The following is a 19,940-nucleotide window of genomic DNA, read 5'->3' on the forward strand; positions in this document are numbered from 1 at the left end:
CACACACACACACACACACACACACACACACACACACACACACACACACACACACACACACTCTAGCTTACATGACTAATAAAACTTAATACGTTACCAAAACACACACACGCCACCAAACACACACACACACACACACACACACACACAGACAGACACACACACACACACACCATCTTGCCATGTTTGGTTCGCTTACTCATAAAACTGGACAGGTGAATCTTGTTCCCTAATTACCAACTGTTTTGTTTACATATACCTGTAGGCAGTTTTTGGTCAGGGCAGTTGAGGTATACATGTCCTCATTGGCTTATCTTCTAATGGGTATAACTCATTAATGGGTACAGATAATGGGGTGAAATTTACCATGAATGGGTATGGATATTAGGTCAATCAGTCATAGAGATTTCAAGTTTCTAGGTCAAAGGTCAAGGTCATAATGGAAGGTCAAATATAATTATTTAATGTGTAGTGTTATCATGTAATAGGGTATCTTCTAATGGGTATAACTCATTAATGGGGAGAGATAATGGGGTGAAATTTACCATGAATGGGTATGGGTATTAGGTCAATTAGCTGTAAAAATTTCAAGTCTCTAGGTCAAAGGTCAAGGTCATAATGGAAGGTCAAATTAAGACATCCCTTCACCCCTCTTCAACTCCTCCTTCCCTCCCCTCCCTTCTCTCATCCCTCCCTCACCCCTTTCCCCCCTCCCCCTTCACCCCCTCCCCCCTCACCTGCACACAGTAAACTGGTACAGAACTTTCACCAATAAAGGGAGCTTCTCTACATCACCCTTCCTACCCCTCCCTTCTTTCCTCCACTCTCCCTCTCCCTCACACCCCTCATCTCTGTACTCTAGTAGTAGTAGTGATAATGGTGGTAATTGTGTGAGCGCGATGGTGTGGTGTGGTAGCGATGGTGGTAGTTGTGGTAGCGATGGTGGTAGTTGTGTGGTAGCGATGGTGTTAGTTGTGGTAGTAGTGATAATGGTGGTAGTTGTGGTAGCGATGGTGGTAGTTGTGGTGGTAGTCGTGATAATGGTGTGGTGTGGAAGCGATGGTGGTAGTTGTGGTGGTAGTTGTGGTAGCGATGGTGGTAATTGTGGTAGCGATGGTGGTAGTTGTGGTAGTAGTGATAATGGTGGTAATTGTGGTAGCGATGGTGGTAGTTGTGGTAGTAGTAGTGATAATGGTGGTAGTTGTGGTAGCGATGGTGGTAGTAGAGCCCTGAGGAAGGTCCGGTTTACAAGGATAAATTGCACTTAACAAAAAACGGCTTCCGGCAGCAAACACCCAGCCGCTTTCACCTGGCGAAATGAAGCCTGGTTTACCTGACTCTTAAGGCTTCACTCACCTGTTAATTGACGCATCACTTACCTGGGGGAGATAGGCTTTATTTTACAGGCTACAAGAGGCTATAGGCTTCACTTTACAGGCTATAGGCTTCACTTTACAGGCTCTAGGCTTCACTTTACAGGCTATAGGCTTCACTTTACAGGCTATAGGCTTCACTTTACAGGCTGAAATCTATATGTACACCCCCCTATGCCCCCAAACGCGTGGATTCTACCCAATAGGACTCTGCCAAATGTATAAACACCAGCCAATCACAGCTCCCCATACCCCCAAACGCGTGGATTACATCAAGAGGGTCGCAGACAGAGGGAGGTGCTTACAGGTGATGGGTGACTGTATTTATCATCCACCTGGGTGATACCTGGCCCCCACACACCTGTTAATGGGTGATAATGGGTGATACCTGAGGGCATATGGGGTGTCTGGTCTATACCGAGGTGTTAAAGTGTGTGCCAAGTGTAGTGAAGATGGTGGGGAGGGTGTGGGGGTGGGGTGGTGTTGTGGGTGGGGTGGGGGTGTGGGGGTGGGGTGGTGGTGTTGTGGGTGGGGTGGTGGTGGTGTGGGTGGGGTGGGGTGGTGGTGTGGGTGGGGTGGTGGTGTTGTGGGTGGGGTGGGGGTGTGGGGGAGTGGGCTTGGTGGTGTTGTAGGTGGGGTGGGAGGAGGGTGTTGTGGGTGGGAGGGGTGTTGTGGGTGGGGTGTGTGTGTGTGTGTGTGTGTGTGTGTGTGTGTGTGTGTGTGTGTGTGTGTGTGTGTGTGTGTAATTTATTAATATTAAGTCAAGTTTATTTTTATATAAGTGACACTCACAAAACCATCTTAATACTGGTCGGCAAAGAGGCATTAATTGGGTGGCAGAGGGTGGTGGGCAGAGTGGGTGGTGGGTGGCAGAGTGGGTGGTGGGTGGCAGAGTGGGTGGCAGGGTGGCAGGGAAGAGAGAGAAAGTCCGCTAGATACATCCTCATCACCATATGAGAGACTCACTCTACCTTACATTCTGTTAATTAGTTTATATACCTGTAAGATCTACCTGTAATTCACCTGTAATTTTTACCTGTCGTTTATTAATTAAAACCTAAAACCAATTACAATTTTAAAAACGATAAAAAACTGAAGAAAATTGGGTTAAAAAATGTGTGTGGCGACTTCCCAGGTGAGTAGGTGGCCAGGTAGCAATTAACAGGTATTTCCTCCTGACTCGTGGGAACTGTTCACCTGGAGTCACTAGGTAAAGTTGTTCATCCTAACTGGTGATTTGAGAACGTATCTAACTGTCTGCCTTAACTGGTGATTAGAGAACGTATACAACTGTCTGCCTTAACTGGTGATTAGAGAACGTATCTAACTGTCTGCCTTAACTGGTGGTAAGAGAACGTATCTAACTGTCTGCCTTAACTGGTGATTAGAGAACTTAACTGTCTGCCTTAACTGGTGGTAAGAGAACGTATCTAACTGTCTGCCTTAACTGGTGATTAGAGAACTTAACTGTCTGCCTTAACTGGTGGTAAGAGAACGTATCTAACTGTCTGCCTTAACTGGTGATTAGAGAACTTAACTGTCTGCCTTAACTGGTGGTAAGAGAACGTATCTAACTGTCTGCCTTAACTGGTGATTAGAGAACTTAACTGTCTGCCTTAACTGGTGGTAAGAGAACGTATCTAACTGTCTGCCTTAACTGGTGATTAGAGAACTTAACTGTCTGCCTTAACTGGTGGTAAGAGAACGTATCTAACTGTCTGCCTTAACTGGTGATTAGAGAACTTAACTGTCTGCCTTAACTGGTGGTAAGAGAACGTATCTAACTGTCTGCCTTAACTGGTGATTAGAGAACTTAACTGTCTGCCTTAACTGGTGGTAAGAGAACGTATCTAACTGTCTGCCTTAACTGGTGATTAGAGAACTTAACTGTCTGCCTTAACTGGTGGTAAGAGAACGTATCTAACTGTCTGCCTTAACTGGTGATTAGAGAACTTAACTGTCTGCCTTAACTGGTGGTAAGAGAACGTATCTAACTGTCTGCCTTAACTGGTGATTAGAGAACTTAACTGTCTGCCTTAACTGGTGGTAAGAGAACGTATCTAACTGTCTGCCTTAACTGGTGATTAGAGAACTTAACTGTCTGCCTTAACTGGTGGTGTGAGAACTTAACTGTTTGCCTTAACTGGTGATTAGAGAACTTAACTGTCTGCCTTAACTGGTGATTAGAGAACTTAACTGTCTGTCTTAACTGGTGATTAGACGATATGTTACCTGTTAAACCACACCTCTTAATTACTTTGTACAGGTAACCTAACCTAACCAAACCTTACCTGTGTGATAATTACAAGGTGTGATAATTGGATTCACCTTCAGGTAATAATTACTTAACAAATTATGAGAATAATCCAGAGAATAAACAAATAATTGGTGATAAATAAGGAAGAGGCGATTGGTGATAAATAAGGAAGAGGCGATTGGTTGATAAATAAGGAAGAGGCGATTGGTGATAAATGAGGAAGAGGCGATTGGTTGATAAATAAGGAAGAGGCGATTGGTGATAGAAAAGGAAGAGAGCGATTGGTGATAAATAAGGAAGAGAGGCGATTGGTGATAAATAAGGAAGAGCGATTGGTGATAAATAAGGAAGAGGCGATTGGTGATAAATAAGGAAGAGGCGATTGGTGATATTAAATAAGGAAAGGCGATTGGTGATAAAATAAGGAAGAGGCGATTGGTGATAAATAAGGAAAAGGCGATTGGTGATAAATAAGGGAAGAGGCGATTGGTGATAAATAAGGAAGAGGCGATTGGTGATAAATAAGGAAGAGGCAATTGGTTGATAAATAAGGAAGAGGCAATTGGTGATAAATAAGGAAGGAGGCGGTGGGCATTAAATAAGGAAGGAGCAATTGGTTGATAAATAAGGAAGAGGCGATTGGTGATAAATAAGAAGGAAGAAGGCGATTGGTGATAAATAAGGAAGAGGCAATTGGTTGATAAATAAGGAAGAGGCAATTGGTTGATAAATAAGGAAGAGGCGATTGATAAATAAGGAAGAGGCGATTGGTGATAAATAAGGAAGAGGCGATTGGTGATAAATAAGGAAAGAGGCAATTGGTTGATAAATAAGGAAGAGGCAATTGGTTGATAAATAAGGAAGAGGCGATTGGTGATAAATAAGGAAGAAGGCGATTGGTGATAAATAGGAAGAGGCGATTGGTGATAAATAAGGAAGAGGCGTTGGTGATAAGTAAGGAAGAGGCAATTGGTGATAGAAATAAAAGGAAGAGGCGATTGGTGATAAATAAGGAAGAGGCGATTGGTGATAAATAAGGAAGAGGCGATTGGTGATAAATAAGGAAGAGGCGATTGGTGATAAATAAGGAAGAGGCGATTGGTGATAAATAAGGAAGAGGCGATTGGTGATAAATAAGGAAGAGGCGATTGGTGATAAATAAGGAAGAGGCAATTGGTGATAAATAAGGAAGAGGCAATTGGTGATAAATATGTAAAGAAGAAGAATAAGATGATGTTTGTGTAATAAAGAGAATTGACGGTAGACAGAGAGACGGAGAGACAGAGAGACGGAGAGACAGAGAGACGGAGAGACGGAGAGCCGGAGACAGAGAGACGGAGAAGACTCTTCACAGCAAAATTTCTGTCTATCGTAAATCCTTCCCTTCTTTTCCCTCCTCTCCTCTCACCCTCCTCACCCCTCTCACCTCCCTCCCCCTCCTCACCCTCACCCTCACCCTCCCCCCCCCAGGAGTCCTGCGGGAGCGTCACGTCTGGGACTTCCTGTAGGAGGCGAGGTCGTGGCCCCCTTGTCTGGCTGCGGCTGCGGCTGGTGGCGGTTGCGGCTAGGTAGTGGTGGTTGCGGTACACACATACATACATACATACATACACACACACTTGTACACATATGAACGTCGTGCACATGGGAGCCATATGTGTCATTTAATTAGATATCATATAATGGCTCACAATGGCCCTTCTCCCTGGGGCCATGGTCCAGCCCTGCCCCAACACCTCCCCGCCCCTCCTACAGCCCCCAGCCCCGCCCCACCTGCAGCCCCCCAGCCCTGCCCCAACACCTCCCGCCCACCTACAGCCCCAGCCATGCCCCAACACCTCCCCGCCCACCTACAGCCCCCAGACCTGCTAACACCTCCCGCCCACCTGGCCCCAGCCCTGCCCCAACACCTCCCGCCCCTCCTACAGCCCCCAGCCCTGCCCCAACACCTCCCGCCTCTCCTGCAGCCCCCAGCCCACTGCCCCAACACCTCCCAAACCCACCTACAGCCCCCAGCCTGCCCACTTACCTCCCAGCCCCGTCAACAGCCCCCAGCCCCGTCCCAACACCTCCCCGACCCACCTACAGCACCCAACCCCGCTCAACACCTCCCCGCCCCGCCCCAACACCTCCCGCCTATAATTACACCTGCCAGGTATCTCAGCCTCACCTGTCAGGCATCAAGGCGTCGTGTCTGTCTGTCTGTCTGTCTGTCTACTGTCTGTCTGTCCTCTTCCTCCCCCCCTCTTCCTCCCCCCTCCCCCTCCCTCCAGTTACCGTGACCTCCACCAGGGGCCGCCGGTCCAAAGCCAAACACAGCTAAGCGTGACTAGTCGACCAGCAGCTTCAGAACGCCTCAAGCTGACGGTTAGGCGGGAAGCTTGGAACGACCGACCCCCGGGACCTGTATTGTGTGTGTGTGCTAACTCCTGTTCCCCGTTGTTGTGTGTGTCGTGATGCTCGGACTTTTCTACACACACACACACACACACACACACACACACACACACACACACACCTCTTCTTATTCACTATTCTCTCTCTCTCTCTCTCTCTCTCTCTCTCTCTCTCTCTCTCTCTCACACTTGACCGGGAAGCGTGATAAGCCAGACCATTTTTTCCGGGTTGACTTAAGTTTATTATCTTCTTCTTTTATCCACTTAATTCCTTCCTTTTTTCCTTCTTTCTCTTTTTCGTTGTAATCTTTAAACATTTCTTTCGTTATATTTTTTCTTTCGTTAAACACTCAATGATTTAACGAAGGCAAAACCTGTATCTAAAACGTGAAAGAACCGATCATTTATTCCGGGTTGTCTAGTGGTTAAATAAGAGGAGATTTTATCCCTTATTGAGTCGCTACATAAGGGTGATAATGGCTCACAGATGGTGGGAAGTGTTGCCATATTAGCCTCTCACGTTTAATAAATCGTGAACTAATGAACAGATGTTTTCTCATGGGAAAGATGTGATCCCAACGACAGGTAACCCGTTCATGACACACCTGTATAATGATAACGGGATTATGACACGTATTGAGCAGGTACAGAAGGGTAATAATAGCTCATTAATGAATCACAGTGTTGCCATATAAGGATCACCGGTTTAAATTGCTTTCTCATGGGTGTTATCGTACCCAGGGCAACCAAGTATAAATATAAAAAGGACTTTGACACTTATTGAACTATTACATAATGGTTATATTAGCTCATTAATGAATCACAGTGTTGCCACATAAGGATCACCTCTTTAAATTGCCTTCTCATGGGAAAACAGTGTTATCCCAAAGGTGTTATCGTACCCCTGGCAACCAATATAACTAAAAAAAACAAGATTTTGACCCTTATTGAACTAGACCATAGAGGTAAAAATAATTAATTCAATAACTACACCTGTTATCACCTCAGTTTCTCACGGGAAAATATGTTATCCTGGAGTGTTATCTTACTCAAGGGATCACCAGTTTAATCCAGGTGCTAATCGGAGTCAAGATAACAGGGTGACTATCCCCACACGACTCCTACTGTGGGTGTTGATATCATGTGTGCGTTTGTCGGTTTGTTTTTGCGTCTTGGTGTGTATTAGTTGTGTTATGTAAGTAAATATACATACATACATACATACATACATACATACATACATACATACAGACATACAGACTGCTAGAGAGAGAGAGAGAGAGAGAATAGGTGTATAACGTGTTCTCTCTCTCTCTCTCTCTCTCTCTCTCTCTCTCTATTGGGCGTCCTGTTCGTGCACTGTGAGTTAGTGCACTCGTGACCAGCAGTGTGCACGCCTTAATCCTGCCTCTCCTCTCAATCTCCGTTTAGAAAGTGCACGTCCAACAGAGGGGCCGTGCACATGACGCTTGTGAGGTTGGTGCACTCTGTTTGGTACGGGTTGGCGTGCACCGTGCATGGGTAGGCTGGTGCACTCTTGGTACGGGTTGGCGTGCACCGTGCATGGGTAATGGATGATGTGCACAATGAGGTTTTTTTTTCTCAGCCGTGCACATTTATTGATAGTCATGTGCACGTTAATTGTCCCTCCGTGCACCTTGTTGATTTGGTACACACACTTACATACATACATACATACATACACACACACACACACACACTTACACACACACACACACTTACACACACTTACACACACACACACACACACACACACACACAAGTCCCTCGGAGTTCCTGCACACGAGCTCCTCAGTGTATACACAACATTCATACTTTCCAAGCTCACCCGCCACCTCCCCACAGTGCTTCCTCCCATGCCACAACGTAAACACCTAGAAAAAGTGCAAAAGAGGGCATGCAAGATTATTCTCTCCCCTTCCTACTCCACATATCAAGAAGCGCTCAACACACTGACCCTTTCGACTCTCACTGACCATCACCACGACCTCATCTGCAAATTTGGTAAGAAGCTTCTACACCATCCTCGACACCAGCTCCTACTACCACCTGAGATCCCTAGCCCGAGAATTGCTGTTCGACACCACAACCGCATCCAACCCATACGTGCACGAACTGATCGCTATAAGAACAGCCCAGTCCCAACCATTGTAAAAATTATCAATAACATGTAATAAACCAGTGTATTCACTCCCAGTAAACACTGCTCCCTACACTGTCACTATGTTGAAATGAACTGTAGTTTGAGCTGATCCCCATCTAAGTTACTATATGTCTTATTTGTATCACTTATGTTACTTGTATATTATTTGTAATCTGTAACCCATTCCCCAAATATGTAACTGTATATTTTCAGCCTTCCACACCCCTCACCCCACACCCAGGGAGGATACAGGGAGGGTACAGGGAGGGTACAGGGAGGGTACAGGGAGGGAGGTTAATCTCTCTCTCCCTGTGTGAACGTGTGTCAGCCTTATCAGCATCAGGTGGTGTACACAGGCGTGGGAATGGTGACTTGTGGGGTTACCTGGACGATAATGAGGCCTTACCTGGTGAGAGAGAGAGAGAGAGAGAGAGAGAGAGAGAGAGAGAGAGGGGGAGGAGGGGTGAGAGAGAGGAGGGGGTAGGGGGGTGTTGCTGTTACTTAACGTGTGTCTGTTGGTCGGTTTATTAAGGTGTCTTATCACTAATCCCCTCCCTGATCCTCCCTGACTCTCCCTGACACCTACTTCTCCCTCATATCCTTTTCCTCACCCTCCTCCTCACCTCCTCACCTCCCTTTCCTCCCTCACCTCACCACCTCACCCTCACCCCCTCCCCTCATCCTCCTCCCTCATCCTCCCCTCACCCTCCTTTGTTTACATCTTGATGGCCACGCCTCACCGACGTTCACTTTCTCCACCTCGACCAATCACGACTCAGGAGAGAGATAAATCGCACCAATCACGAAGCAGGAGAGGAAAAACCCGGATGATATCTCCACCAATCACGATCCAGGAGAGAGGGAGGGTAGGGGGTGGGGGTGGTATGACATCTCTACCAATCACGAGTGTAGGAGAGATAAATCAATCACGATGCAGGGATTGGAAACGCCCACCAATCAATTCTTCTGACGTAATAAAAGTGCATTTAAATCATAACCAATCACGTTACAGGATAGATAAAAAGGTAAAATCTCGACCAATCAGGAGGCAAAAAAGAGATAAATTGCGATATAACTCCACCAATCACGACGCTGGTAGTAACGAGAGAGAGAGAGAGAGAGAGAGAGAAAGAGAGAGAGAGAGAGAGAGAGAGATCTAACCTAACCCAACCCACTACCACCGACTCTTATCTCCTGCACCTTCAGCCCCTCCACCAGGTAGTAACAGATGGCCTTGATCTGTCACCAGCCACAGGTGAGTTGATGGGGCTGATGGGGCTGTTTTAAGGGTTGGGGACTTGATGGCTCATGGGGCTGTTTTAAGGGGCTGGGGGCTTGATGGGGCTCATGGGGCTGTTTTAAGGGGCTGGGGGCTTGATGGGGCTCATGGGGCTGTTTTAAGGGGCTGGGGCCGATGGGGCTGTTTTAAGGGGCTGGGGACTTGATGGGGCTCATGGGGCTGTTTTGCTGGGGACTTGATGGGGGCTCATGGGGCTGTTTTAAGGGGCTGGGGACTTGATGGGGCCTATGGGGCTGTTTTAAGGGGGCTGGGGACTTGATGGGGGCTCATGGGGCTGTGTTAATTGATACAGGTAAGGTATTTATTGTCTCTAATTGTTACAGGTAAATAAATCATCTCTCTCACTCTTCACTCTCTCTCTCTCACAGGTAAATAAACTCTCTCTAATTATCTCTCTCTCTCTGGTCGCCGTATGGGCTGGACAGGTGAGCTCTGCGATGAGTGCATGGCTTACCCCGGCTGTAAACACGGCTTTGTGACGGCCTCCTGGACCTGTGTCTGTGAACTCAACTGGGGCGGCATACTGTGTGACCAAGGTGAGGTGTGTGTGTGTGTGTGTGTGTGGTGTGTGTGTGTGTGTGTGTGTGTGTGTGTGTGTGTGTGTGTGTGTGTGTGTGTGGGTGTGTGTGTGTGTGTGTGTGTGACCAAGGTAAAGTGTGTGTGTGGGGGGAGCGGGGGGGGAGAGCTAGAAGGTGTGGATTATATCATCACCCTGGGGGCATCATCACCCTGGGGCATCATCACCTGGGGGCATCATCACCCTGGGCATCATCACCCTGGGGGCATCATCACCCGGGGACATCATCACCCTGGGGGCATCATCACCCTGGGGCATCATCATCACCCTGGGGCATCATCACCTGGGGCATTATCACCCTGGGGCATTATCACCCTATATTATTTACTATCAACATTTATAAACAGCCCCGACGGCCCGACAGAGGCGTAACTCATCGGTGAAACTCGAGGAGTGCCCCATTTTGTTGTCCCGATGCCGAAGGATTAAATCGGCGGCTGGGAGTCGATTTCTGTCGGGTGTTTTTTTCCGGGTGGGGAGGGGAGGGAGGGAGGGGGAGAGGGAGGGGAGAGGGGGGAGAGAGGAGGGGGAGAGAGGGGGAGAGAAAGGGGAGGGAGGAGGAGGAGGGGGAGAAGGGAGAGGGATTTGCTACCTTGAGGTGATGCGATTTTGTTTTGTCCCGAGTGATTGTTGTTGTTCTCCTCTCTCCACAGTGGACAGCGCCCCACAAATAGCACCTGTTGTCCTTATTTTGACGGGGCGGAGGCGGGAGGGGCTGGGAGGTGTAGGGCGGGGCTGGAGGGGTAGGGCGGGCGGAGGGGTAGGGCGGGCTGGGAGGGGTAGGGCGGGGCTGAGGGGTAGGCGGGCTGAGGCAGGAGCGTCGCGGGAGGGGCTGGGAGGTAGGCGTCGCGGGGTGCCATGGGTTGTCCACAAGGCACCCCGTGGGTTGCCCCTGGGATGCGACAGCCGGTCATGTGGGCGCCTCTGCCTACTAAATATGAATTGCATTATGTGACCTTCCTACACCACGTTTATATGAACCTTTTAACGGCGAGAATAGATCCGTGGTGGGTGTGGTGGGTGGGGTGTGGTGGGGTGGGGTGGTGGGGTGTGTGGTGGGGTGTGGTGTGGTGGGGTGGGGTGGTGGTGGGGTGTGTGGTGTGGTGGGGTGTGTGGTGGGGTGTGTTGGGGTGGGGTGTTTGGTGGGGTGGGGTGTGGTGGGGTGTGGTGTGGTGTGTTGGGGTGTGTGGTGTGTGGTGGGGTGTGTGTTGGTGTGTGGTGGGTGTGGTGGGGTGTTGGTGTGGTGGGTGTGTGTGGGTGTGGTGGGGTGTGTGGTGGGGTGTGTTGTGGTGTGGTGGGGTGTGTGTGGTGGGTGTTGGTGTGGTGGGTGTTGTGATAACCACCACCAAGTAATTTAATTTTTATCAAAACTTAAAGTAATAAATTAGATTATCTCTCTCTCTCTCTCTCCTCTTCCTCCTCCCCTCACATCACACCTGTTCCTCTCCCGTAGACAGTGAAGAGGGAAGGAAGGAGGGAGGGAAGGAAGGAAGGAAGGAAGGAAGGAAGGAAGGAAGGAAGGAAGGAAGGAAGGAGGAGGGGAAGGAAGAGGAAGGAGGAAGGAAGGGAAAGGAAGAGAAGGGAAGAAGGAAGGAAGGAAGGAAGGAAGGAAGGAAGGAAGGGGAAGGGGGAGGAAGGGAGGAAGGAAGGAAGGAAGAAGGAAGGAAGAAGAGAGAAGGAAGGAAGGAGGGAGGAAGGAAGGAAGAAGGAAGGAAGGAAGGAAGGAAGGAAGGAAGGAAGGAAGAAAGGAAGGAAGGAAGGAAGGAAGGGAAGGAAGGAGGGAGGGAAGGAAGGAGGGAAGAAGGAGGAGGAAGAAGGAAGGAGGAAAAGGAAGGAAGGAAGGAGAAGGGAAGAAGGAAGGAAGAGGCCATAACTCGGTCTATGCTACATTCACCCCGTGTCAACCCATAAGCCTCTCGCTAAATTAATAGTATTATATTCGCGAGGATTTGGCTGAATTTGGCGACCGACTTACATATGGCGACTCATTTCGCGCTAACGACCTCGACCTCCTCCCTCCCCCTCCTCCCTCTTTGATGTAGGGATGACCTCTGAGTTACTATCAACAGCTGAGGGACTTGTAGTGAGGATGTCGTGTGTGTGTGTGTGTGTGTGTGTATGTGGGTGTGTGTGTGTGCATTCTTGGTTATATGGATATGTAAACTCACAAATAAACTGTACCGTCTCTGTACCGTCTCTTTACCGTCTCTTTACCGTCTTTTACAGATCTCAACTACTGCGGACGGTACCCCTGTGTCAACGGGGGCGTCCTGAGAACACGGCGCCTGATGAGTACCAATGTACCTGTCCTAAGGGCTTCTCCGGCGACAACTGTGAGGTACGGTGGTGCAGTGGTTGGACGTGTTTTATTGATCATGTACGTGGTTTTATTGATCATGTACGTGGTTTTATTGATCATGTACGTGTTTTATTGATCATGTACGTAATTTATTGAGTATGCACGTGTTAAATCACCATGTACGTGATTTTAGTGATCATGTACGTGATTTATTGCCCATGTACGCATTTTATCGATCCATGTACGTGTTTTATCGATTCCCTATGTACGTTTACAGGTGGTGGAGGACCCATGTGCACCTGGTCCGTGTAGACATGGCGGTACGTGTATAGAAGTAAACGGAGGGTTCCAGTGTACGTGTGTGTCTGGCTGGTCCGGACACTCATGTGAACAGAGTAAGTACAGTGTGTGCGTGTGTGTGTGTGTGTACGTGTGTGTGTGTGTGAACATAATATACACACACGGTAACCAGCTAAAGCGTGTAAGTGTCTAAATACACACACACACACACGCGCCGTTTCATGTACGTGCGTATGTCAGTGGGCCTGTGTACATATACGCACACGCTAACATACTTACGTGTGTCTGTATACACACACGCACATGGCCCTTTGTGTACATCTTTTCAGAGCCCTTAATCCTCCCTCAGGCCCTTAGCAGTCCCCCCAAGCCCTGAGGTAGCCCTGGGTAGAGGTGAACCAGCATTTGGGGTGATCCAGGGGCATTTGAGGGCTCCTCTTGCCCTTAGCACTCCGTCAGGCCCTTGTTTCAGTCCTTAACACTCCCTTAAGCCCTTAGCACTCCCTTAAGCCCTTACCACCCTCACAAGGCCCTGAAACAGCCCTGGGTGTAGATGAACCAGCATTTAGGGTGGTCCAGGAGGCATTTGAGGGCTCCTCTTGCCCTTAGCACTCCGTCAGGCCCTTGTTTTAGCCCTTAGCACCCCTAAACCCTTGTTCTAGCCCTTAACACCACAAGGCCCTGAAACAGCCCTGGGTGTAGATGAACCAGCATTGGGTGGTCCAGGAGGCATTTGAGGGCTCCTCCCCTTAGCACCCGTCAGGCCCTTGTTTTAGCCCTAACACTCCCTTAAACCCTTGTTCTAGCCCTTACCACCCTCACAAGGCCCTGAAACAGCCCTGGGTGTAGATGAACCAGCATTTAGGTGGTCCAGGAGGCATTTGAGGGCCTCTTGCCCTTAGCACTCCGTCAGGCCCTTGTTTTAGCCCTAACACCCCTTAAACCCTTGTCTAGCCCTACCACCCTCACAAGGCCTGAAACAGCCCTGGTGTAGATGAACATTGGGTGGTCAGGAGCATTTGAGGCTCCTGCCCTGACCGTCAGGCCCTTGTTTCCTCCCTAAACTTGTTCTAGCCCCTACCACCCTCACAAGGCCCTGAAACAGCCCTGGGTGTAGATGAACCAGCATTTAGGGTGGTCCAGGAGGCATTTGAGGGCTCCTCTTGCCCTTAGCATCCGTCAGGCCCTTGTTTTAGCCCTTAACACTCCCTTAAACCCTTGTTCTAGCCTCACCCTCACAAGGCCCTGAAACAGCCCTGGGTGTAGATGAACCAGCATTTAGGGTGGTCCAGGAGGCGGTATAGATCACGTCAACAAACTAGATGACGTGATCCATTTACTGAGATGATCCGGCTTATGCACTCGAGTTTTAAATGGGATTTTCCTTAGGTCCGTGTTGTGTTGTGGTGGTCTAGTGGGGGAGGGGGGATGGGGAAGGGTGGGGGAAAGGGGGAGAAGGTAGGAGGAAGGAAGATGAGGGAGAGAGGGAGGGAATGAGGGAGGGAATGAGGGAGGGAATGTCTGTTTTGGCCCCAAGGAAGAGTTCTCCCGCCCCTCTGGGACTCGTGGCTGAGCACTTTATTGCCCCGAACCTGACATCATAACAGATGTGTGTGTGTGTGTGTGTGTGTGTGTGTGTGTGTGTGTGTGTGTGTGTGTGTGTGTGTGTGTGCGTGTGTGCGTGTGTGTGTGTGTGTGTGTGTGTGTGTGTGTGTGTGTGTGTGTGTGTGTGTGTGTGTGTGTGTGTGTGTGTGTGTGTGTGTGTGTGTGTGTGTGTGTGTGTGTGTGTGTGTGTGTGTGTGTCTGTCAATATAATGATACAATGAACGACTTTATCACTTAGCGTATGTATGTATGTATGTATGTATGTATGTAAGTAACTCTCGTGTACATGTATGAACGCCCCCGCACATGACAAGATTGGAGGCATAAACAGCTCAAACTATATCTCTCTGTCTGTCTGTCTGTGCGTGTGTATGTGTGCGCGTGTGTGTGTACTAAAACGTTTACACTCAATAAATGTAAGTAGAATTGGTCACGCAAGAGTCACAATGTAATCAAATTTTATATACGATTATTGACGCAATTTTAGACGCAATTTTTGACGCAATTTTAGACGCTGTTTCCCTATATATATATATATATTAAGGAGTCAATATTGGGTCAGGTCACGCTTGAGGTCTGGTTAGTTATTAAGGTAATCTAGTTAAGTGCTTGGAGGGTGAGGTTGAGTTTTTGGAGGGTGAGGTGCGGTTTTTGGAGGGTGAGGTGTGGTTTTTGGAGGGTGAGGTTGGGTTTTGGAGGATGGGCGGTTTGGAGGATAAGGTGCAGTTTGGAGGGTGAGGTCTGGTTTTTGGAGGATGGGGTTTGGTTTTGAAAGATGGGGTGCGGTTTTTGGAGGATGGGGTGCAGTTTTGGAGAGTGAGGTCTGGTTTTTGGAGGGTGAGGTGCGGTTTTTGGAGTGTGAGGTCGGGTTTTGGAGGGTGAAATACCGTGCATTCCTTCTCTTCTACACCTCCCCCCATATTTCACCCACTTACCATACCAAACGATCATAAGGGCCAAAACGATGCTCCATCTCCATATAATTCCACCCTTAACGTATTTAAACTCACGTGATTGGTGGGTTGTAGTAGTAATCGACCAATAGGAAGGCTGGGTTTTGTTTACCTGGGCTAATGGATTCCTTACCTGACTTCCCGCGTAATTTCGTTAATCACTATGTAAATATAACGTATCTTTAGCGGAATGAGTCCGTTATTGAGAGGGAATTAATGGTAGTGTTGGTAAATAACGTTGTTTTGGATGTTTGTGTAGTGGTTATAACGAAGTGGTTGGAGTTTATAACGTAATCTAACCTAAACCTAAACCTAACCTAACCTAACCTACACACAGACAGACAGACAGACAGACAGACAGGCAGACAGACAGACAGGCAGGCAGACAGACAGACAGACAGACACACACAGACAGACAGACAGACAGACAGACAGCCAATCAGAGCGTCAGGTTGGGATAATGGTGGGAGGTGATTGGTGCTTTACGTGTGTGTGTGTGTGTGTGTGTGTGTGTGTGAGTGTGTGTGTGTGCGTGTGTGTGTGTGTGTGTCAATTTTCCATATATGGTCGCGTGTTAAGCTATGTACACACACACTTATAGCGTATGTATGTATGTATGTATGTATGTATACCTGAAACCCACACACACACCTGTACAACCCCACACACCTGTCACACACACCAGGACACTCACACACCTGTACACCCCCACACCTATCCCACACCTGCAACCTACACCTGTCCACACAACACTACACCTGTCCCACATACTCCTGCATAACCGTCCACCACAACACAGGTAGTGAAATATTACCCAAACAATACCATTTGTCTGTCTCTAATGGAACTTGTGTAGGGGTGTAGAGGGGTGTAGGGTGGGTGGTGGGTGTAGGTGTAGAGGTAGAGGGGTGGGGTGGGTGTAGGGGGTGTAGGTAGGTGTAGGGGGGTGTAGAGGGGGTGTAGAGGGTGTAGGTGGGTGTAGAGGTGTAGGGGTGGGTGTAGGGGGTGTAGGTGGGTGTGGGTGGGTGTAGGTGGGTGTGGGGGGTGTAGAGGGGTGGGGTGGGTGTGGGTGGGTGTGGGGGGTGTGGGGGTGTGGGTGGGTGTGGGGTGTGGGGTGGGTGTGGGGGGTGTGGGGTGTGGGGTGGGTGTGGGTGGGTGTGGGGGGGGTGTAGGTGGGTGTAGGAGGGGTGTAGGGGGTGTGGGGGGTGTAGGTGGGTGGAGGTGGGTGTGGGTGGTGTAGGGGGTGTAGAGGGGTGTGGGGGGTATAGGTGGGTGTGGGGGGTGTAGAGGGGGTGTGGGTGGGTGTGGGGTTGGGGGGTGTAGGGGTGTAGAGGGTGTAGGGGGGTGTGGGTGGGTGTAGAGGGGGTGTGGGGTATGGGGGTGTAAGGTGGGTGTGGGGTGGGTGTGGGGTGGGTGTGGGGTGGGTGTGGGGGTGTGGGGGGTGTGGGGTGGGTGTAGAGGGGTGTGGGGTGGGTGGGGTGGGTGTGGGGTGGGTGTGGGGGGTGTGGGGTGGGTGTGGGGGGTGTGAGGGGGTGTAGGGGGTGTGGGAGGGTAGGTGGGTGTGGGGGGTGCAGAGGGATGTGGGTGGGTGTAGGTGGGTGTGGGTGGGTGTGGGGGGGTGTGGGGGGGGGTGTAGGGGGGTGTGGGGTGGGTGTGGGGGGGTGTAGAGGGGTGTAGGGGGTGTAGGGTGGGTGTGGAGTGGGTGTGGGGGGGGGTGGGGGTGTGGGGGGTGTAAGTGGGTGTGGGGGTGTGGGGGGTGTGGGGTGGGTGTGGGGGTGTGGGGGGGGTGTGGGGGGGGTGTGGGTGGGTGTGGGGGGGGGAGGGGGTGTGGGGGTGTGGGGGGTGTGGGGGGGGTGTGGGGGGTGTAGGTGGGTGTAGAGAGAGAGAGAGAGGGTGGGGTGTAGTGTGGGACCAAACAATCGTGTGTAGACGTCAAACTACACCCAGGGAAGGAGTGTATGTGTCCATTTCTGTGTTCGTCCCAAGAGAGGGTAGCACTTAGTGTGTGTGTGTGTGTGTGTGTGTGTGTGTGTGTGTGTGTGTGTGTGAGTGTGTGTGTGTGTACTCTGTGTGTGTACTCTGTGTGTGTGTGTGTGTGTACTCGACTTTTATAAGGGAAATTTTAAGTTTTTTCTTTGTTGTACAGACAGACATTGAGAGAGAAGAGAGAGAGAGAGAGAGAGAGAGAGAAGAGAGACTCATCCATAACCATGAGAACGGTGTCACCCCAACAAGCGAACACGGAACCTTTGACCTTTGACCTCTGACCTCGTAGCGTTAGGTAAATGACTTGACCTGACCTGTGAGGAAACTGTATTGATTTGTGTAGGAAATTATTAACCTAACCTAACCTTAACATTAACCTTCCCTAACCTAACCTAACCTAACGTGACCTGACCTGACCTGACCTGACCTCCCCCAGATGTAGATGAGTGCGTCTCTGAGCCGTGTGAACATGGAGGCAGCTGTGTGGACCTGGTCAATGGCTTCTCCTGCAACTGCACACTTGGCTGGGAGGGCAACACCTGTCAATTTAGTAAGTCTACACCTGTCTTTAAACACCTGTCAATTTGATAAGTCAACGTCTGTCTAATAAACACCTGTCAATTTGGTAGTCTACACCTGTCATAAACACCTGTCAATTTGATAAGTCTACACCTGTCATAAACACCTGTCAATTTGATAAGTCAACGTCTGTCTAATCAACACCGTCAATTTGATAAGTCTCACACCTGTCTCATAAACACCTGTCAATTTGATAAGTCTACACCTGTCATAAACACCTGTCAATTTGATAAGTCAACGTCTGTCTAATAAACACCTGTCAATTTGATAAGTCAACGTCTGTCTAATAAACACCTGTCAATTTGATAAGTCTACACCTGTCATAAACACCTGTCAATTTGATAAGTCTACACCTGTCAATTTGATAAGTCTACACCTGTCAATTTAATAAGTCAACACCTGTCTCATAAACACCTGTTGTCTCCCGCAGACTCAGACGAGTGCCAGGGCCAACCATGCATCAATGCCATCAAATTGCCTTAACCTGGTGGGTGACTACGAATGCCACTGCCGGAACGGGTGGGAGGGCAAGAACTGTAACATTAACCTCAACGACTGTCTAGGTCAATGCCTTAATGGGGCGACCTGTATTGACCTTGTTGATGATTACCACTGTGCTTGTTCGCATGGTTATACTGGTGAGTGATTGGTGGGGGAGGTTACTGAGATGGGGTGAATATTATGGGGAGTAATAAGGAACTGGGGAGATATTTATGTATTAAATTATTGTATTATGTAATATGTATATTTATGTATATCTAACCATACATATTAAACTATAAAATCCCTCTAAAACCCACCACACTAACCCCACCCACCCACAAGCCCACCCCACAACCCACACAACCCATCATCAACCACACCCACAAATGTATATAAATAAACAAAACCTATCCCCCACCCACCCAACCCAACCCACTACCCACCACCCCACAACCCCACCACCAACCCATAACCCCACCCCAACCATATAAATGTTTCTCTTACCCACAGGACAAAATTGTGAGACGAATATCGACGATTGTGGAAGTGAGACCTGTAATGGCTGACAAATGTGTTGACCGTTGGACATTATCGGTGTATCTGTCCTGGGGTACCCGGGGTGCAGTGTGGTGAGTAGAGGGAGGTGAGGGGTGAGGGAGGGTGGGGAGAGGTGAGGGGGGGGAGGGGTGAGGGAGGGGTGAGGGAGGGTGAGGGAGGGGTGAGGGAGGGGGTGAGGGAGAGGGTGAGGAGGGTGAGTAGGATGTTAGAGAGACAGGGTGTGAGAAAGTGAGATAAATAGCTAAGATATAAACAGACCCCAACCCAGCAAAACCCAACCAAACCCAACCTAACCCCAACCAAAAACCTAACCCCAACCTAACCCCAACCTAACCCCAAGATCTACCCTCTACCAACAGATTGACATTGACCTCTGCAATCCAAATCCTTGCGACAACGGAGCTCCATGCATCAACACCCAGTCAGACTACTACTGCCACTGTCCTGAGAGCTGGACTGGCAACCGTTCCCAGCCTCGACCTGTGTGTACTCAGCCCCCATGCCAAGGTAAGTATAATATGGTATTCATTATACATTGATTTATACAGGTGGGTATACATACTAGGAGGAGTTAGGTTAGGTTAGTGTGGGTAATTTTTTTTCACGTTTTATTTTTGTGTATTAGTGAATGTTATTATTATTGTTGTTATTATTATTCATTCTACCTGTCCATGTTAATTATTCCACTCACCCGTGTCTGTCTGTCTGTCTGTCTTAATTAATATCCTTACCTGTCCACCTGTCCAACACCTACTTCAATCCATGTTAATTATTCCACTCACCTGTGTCTGTCTGTCTAATTACTACCTTACCTGTCCACCCTGTCCAAAAACACTCTTCTCTCACCTGTCCATAGAATTATTCCACTCACCTGTGTCTGCTGTCTGTCTGTCTTAATTACTATTACACCTTACCTGTCCACCTGTCCAAAAACACCTACTTCACCTGTCCATGTTAATTATTCCACCACCTGTGTCTGTCTGGTTCGTCTTAATTACTATTACCTTACCTGTCCACCTGTCCAAAACACCAACTCTCTCTCTCTCTGCCATGTTAATTATTCCACTCACCTGTGTTCGTCTGTCTTAATTACTATTACTTACCTGTCCA

At 48.9% G+C, this 19,940-nt stretch overlaps 1 protein-coding gene across 1 annotated transcript in view; it reads left to right on the plus strand.

The window, feature by feature from the left end:
* Window positions 1-19,940, plus strand: part of LOC121860303 (protein jagged-2-like) — a 34,730-nt gene that overhangs the window by 5,242 nt on the left and 9,548 nt on the right. Inside the window, 9 exon segments of the mRNA XM_042357375.1 lie at window positions 9,898-10,026; window positions 12,294-12,335; window positions 12,338-12,405; window positions 12,644-12,761; window positions 17,647-17,760; window positions 18,220-18,260; window positions 18,262-18,427; window positions 18,820-18,866; window positions 19,190-19,337. Coding sequence (XP_042213309.1) covers window positions 9,898-10,026; window positions 12,294-12,335; window positions 12,338-12,405; window positions 12,644-12,761; window positions 17,647-17,760; window positions 18,220-18,260; window positions 18,262-18,427; window positions 18,820-18,866; window positions 19,190-19,337 — 873 coding nt within the window.

Source organism: Homarus americanus, unplaced genomic scaffold (assembly GCF_018991925.1).
Source record: "Homarus americanus isolate GMGI-L3 unplaced genomic scaffold, GMGI_Hamer_2.0 scaffold6865, whole genome shotgun sequence".
In the NCBI taxonomy this organism is placed as follows: Eukaryota; Metazoa; Arthropoda; class Malacostraca; order Decapoda; family Nephropidae; genus Homarus; species Homarus americanus.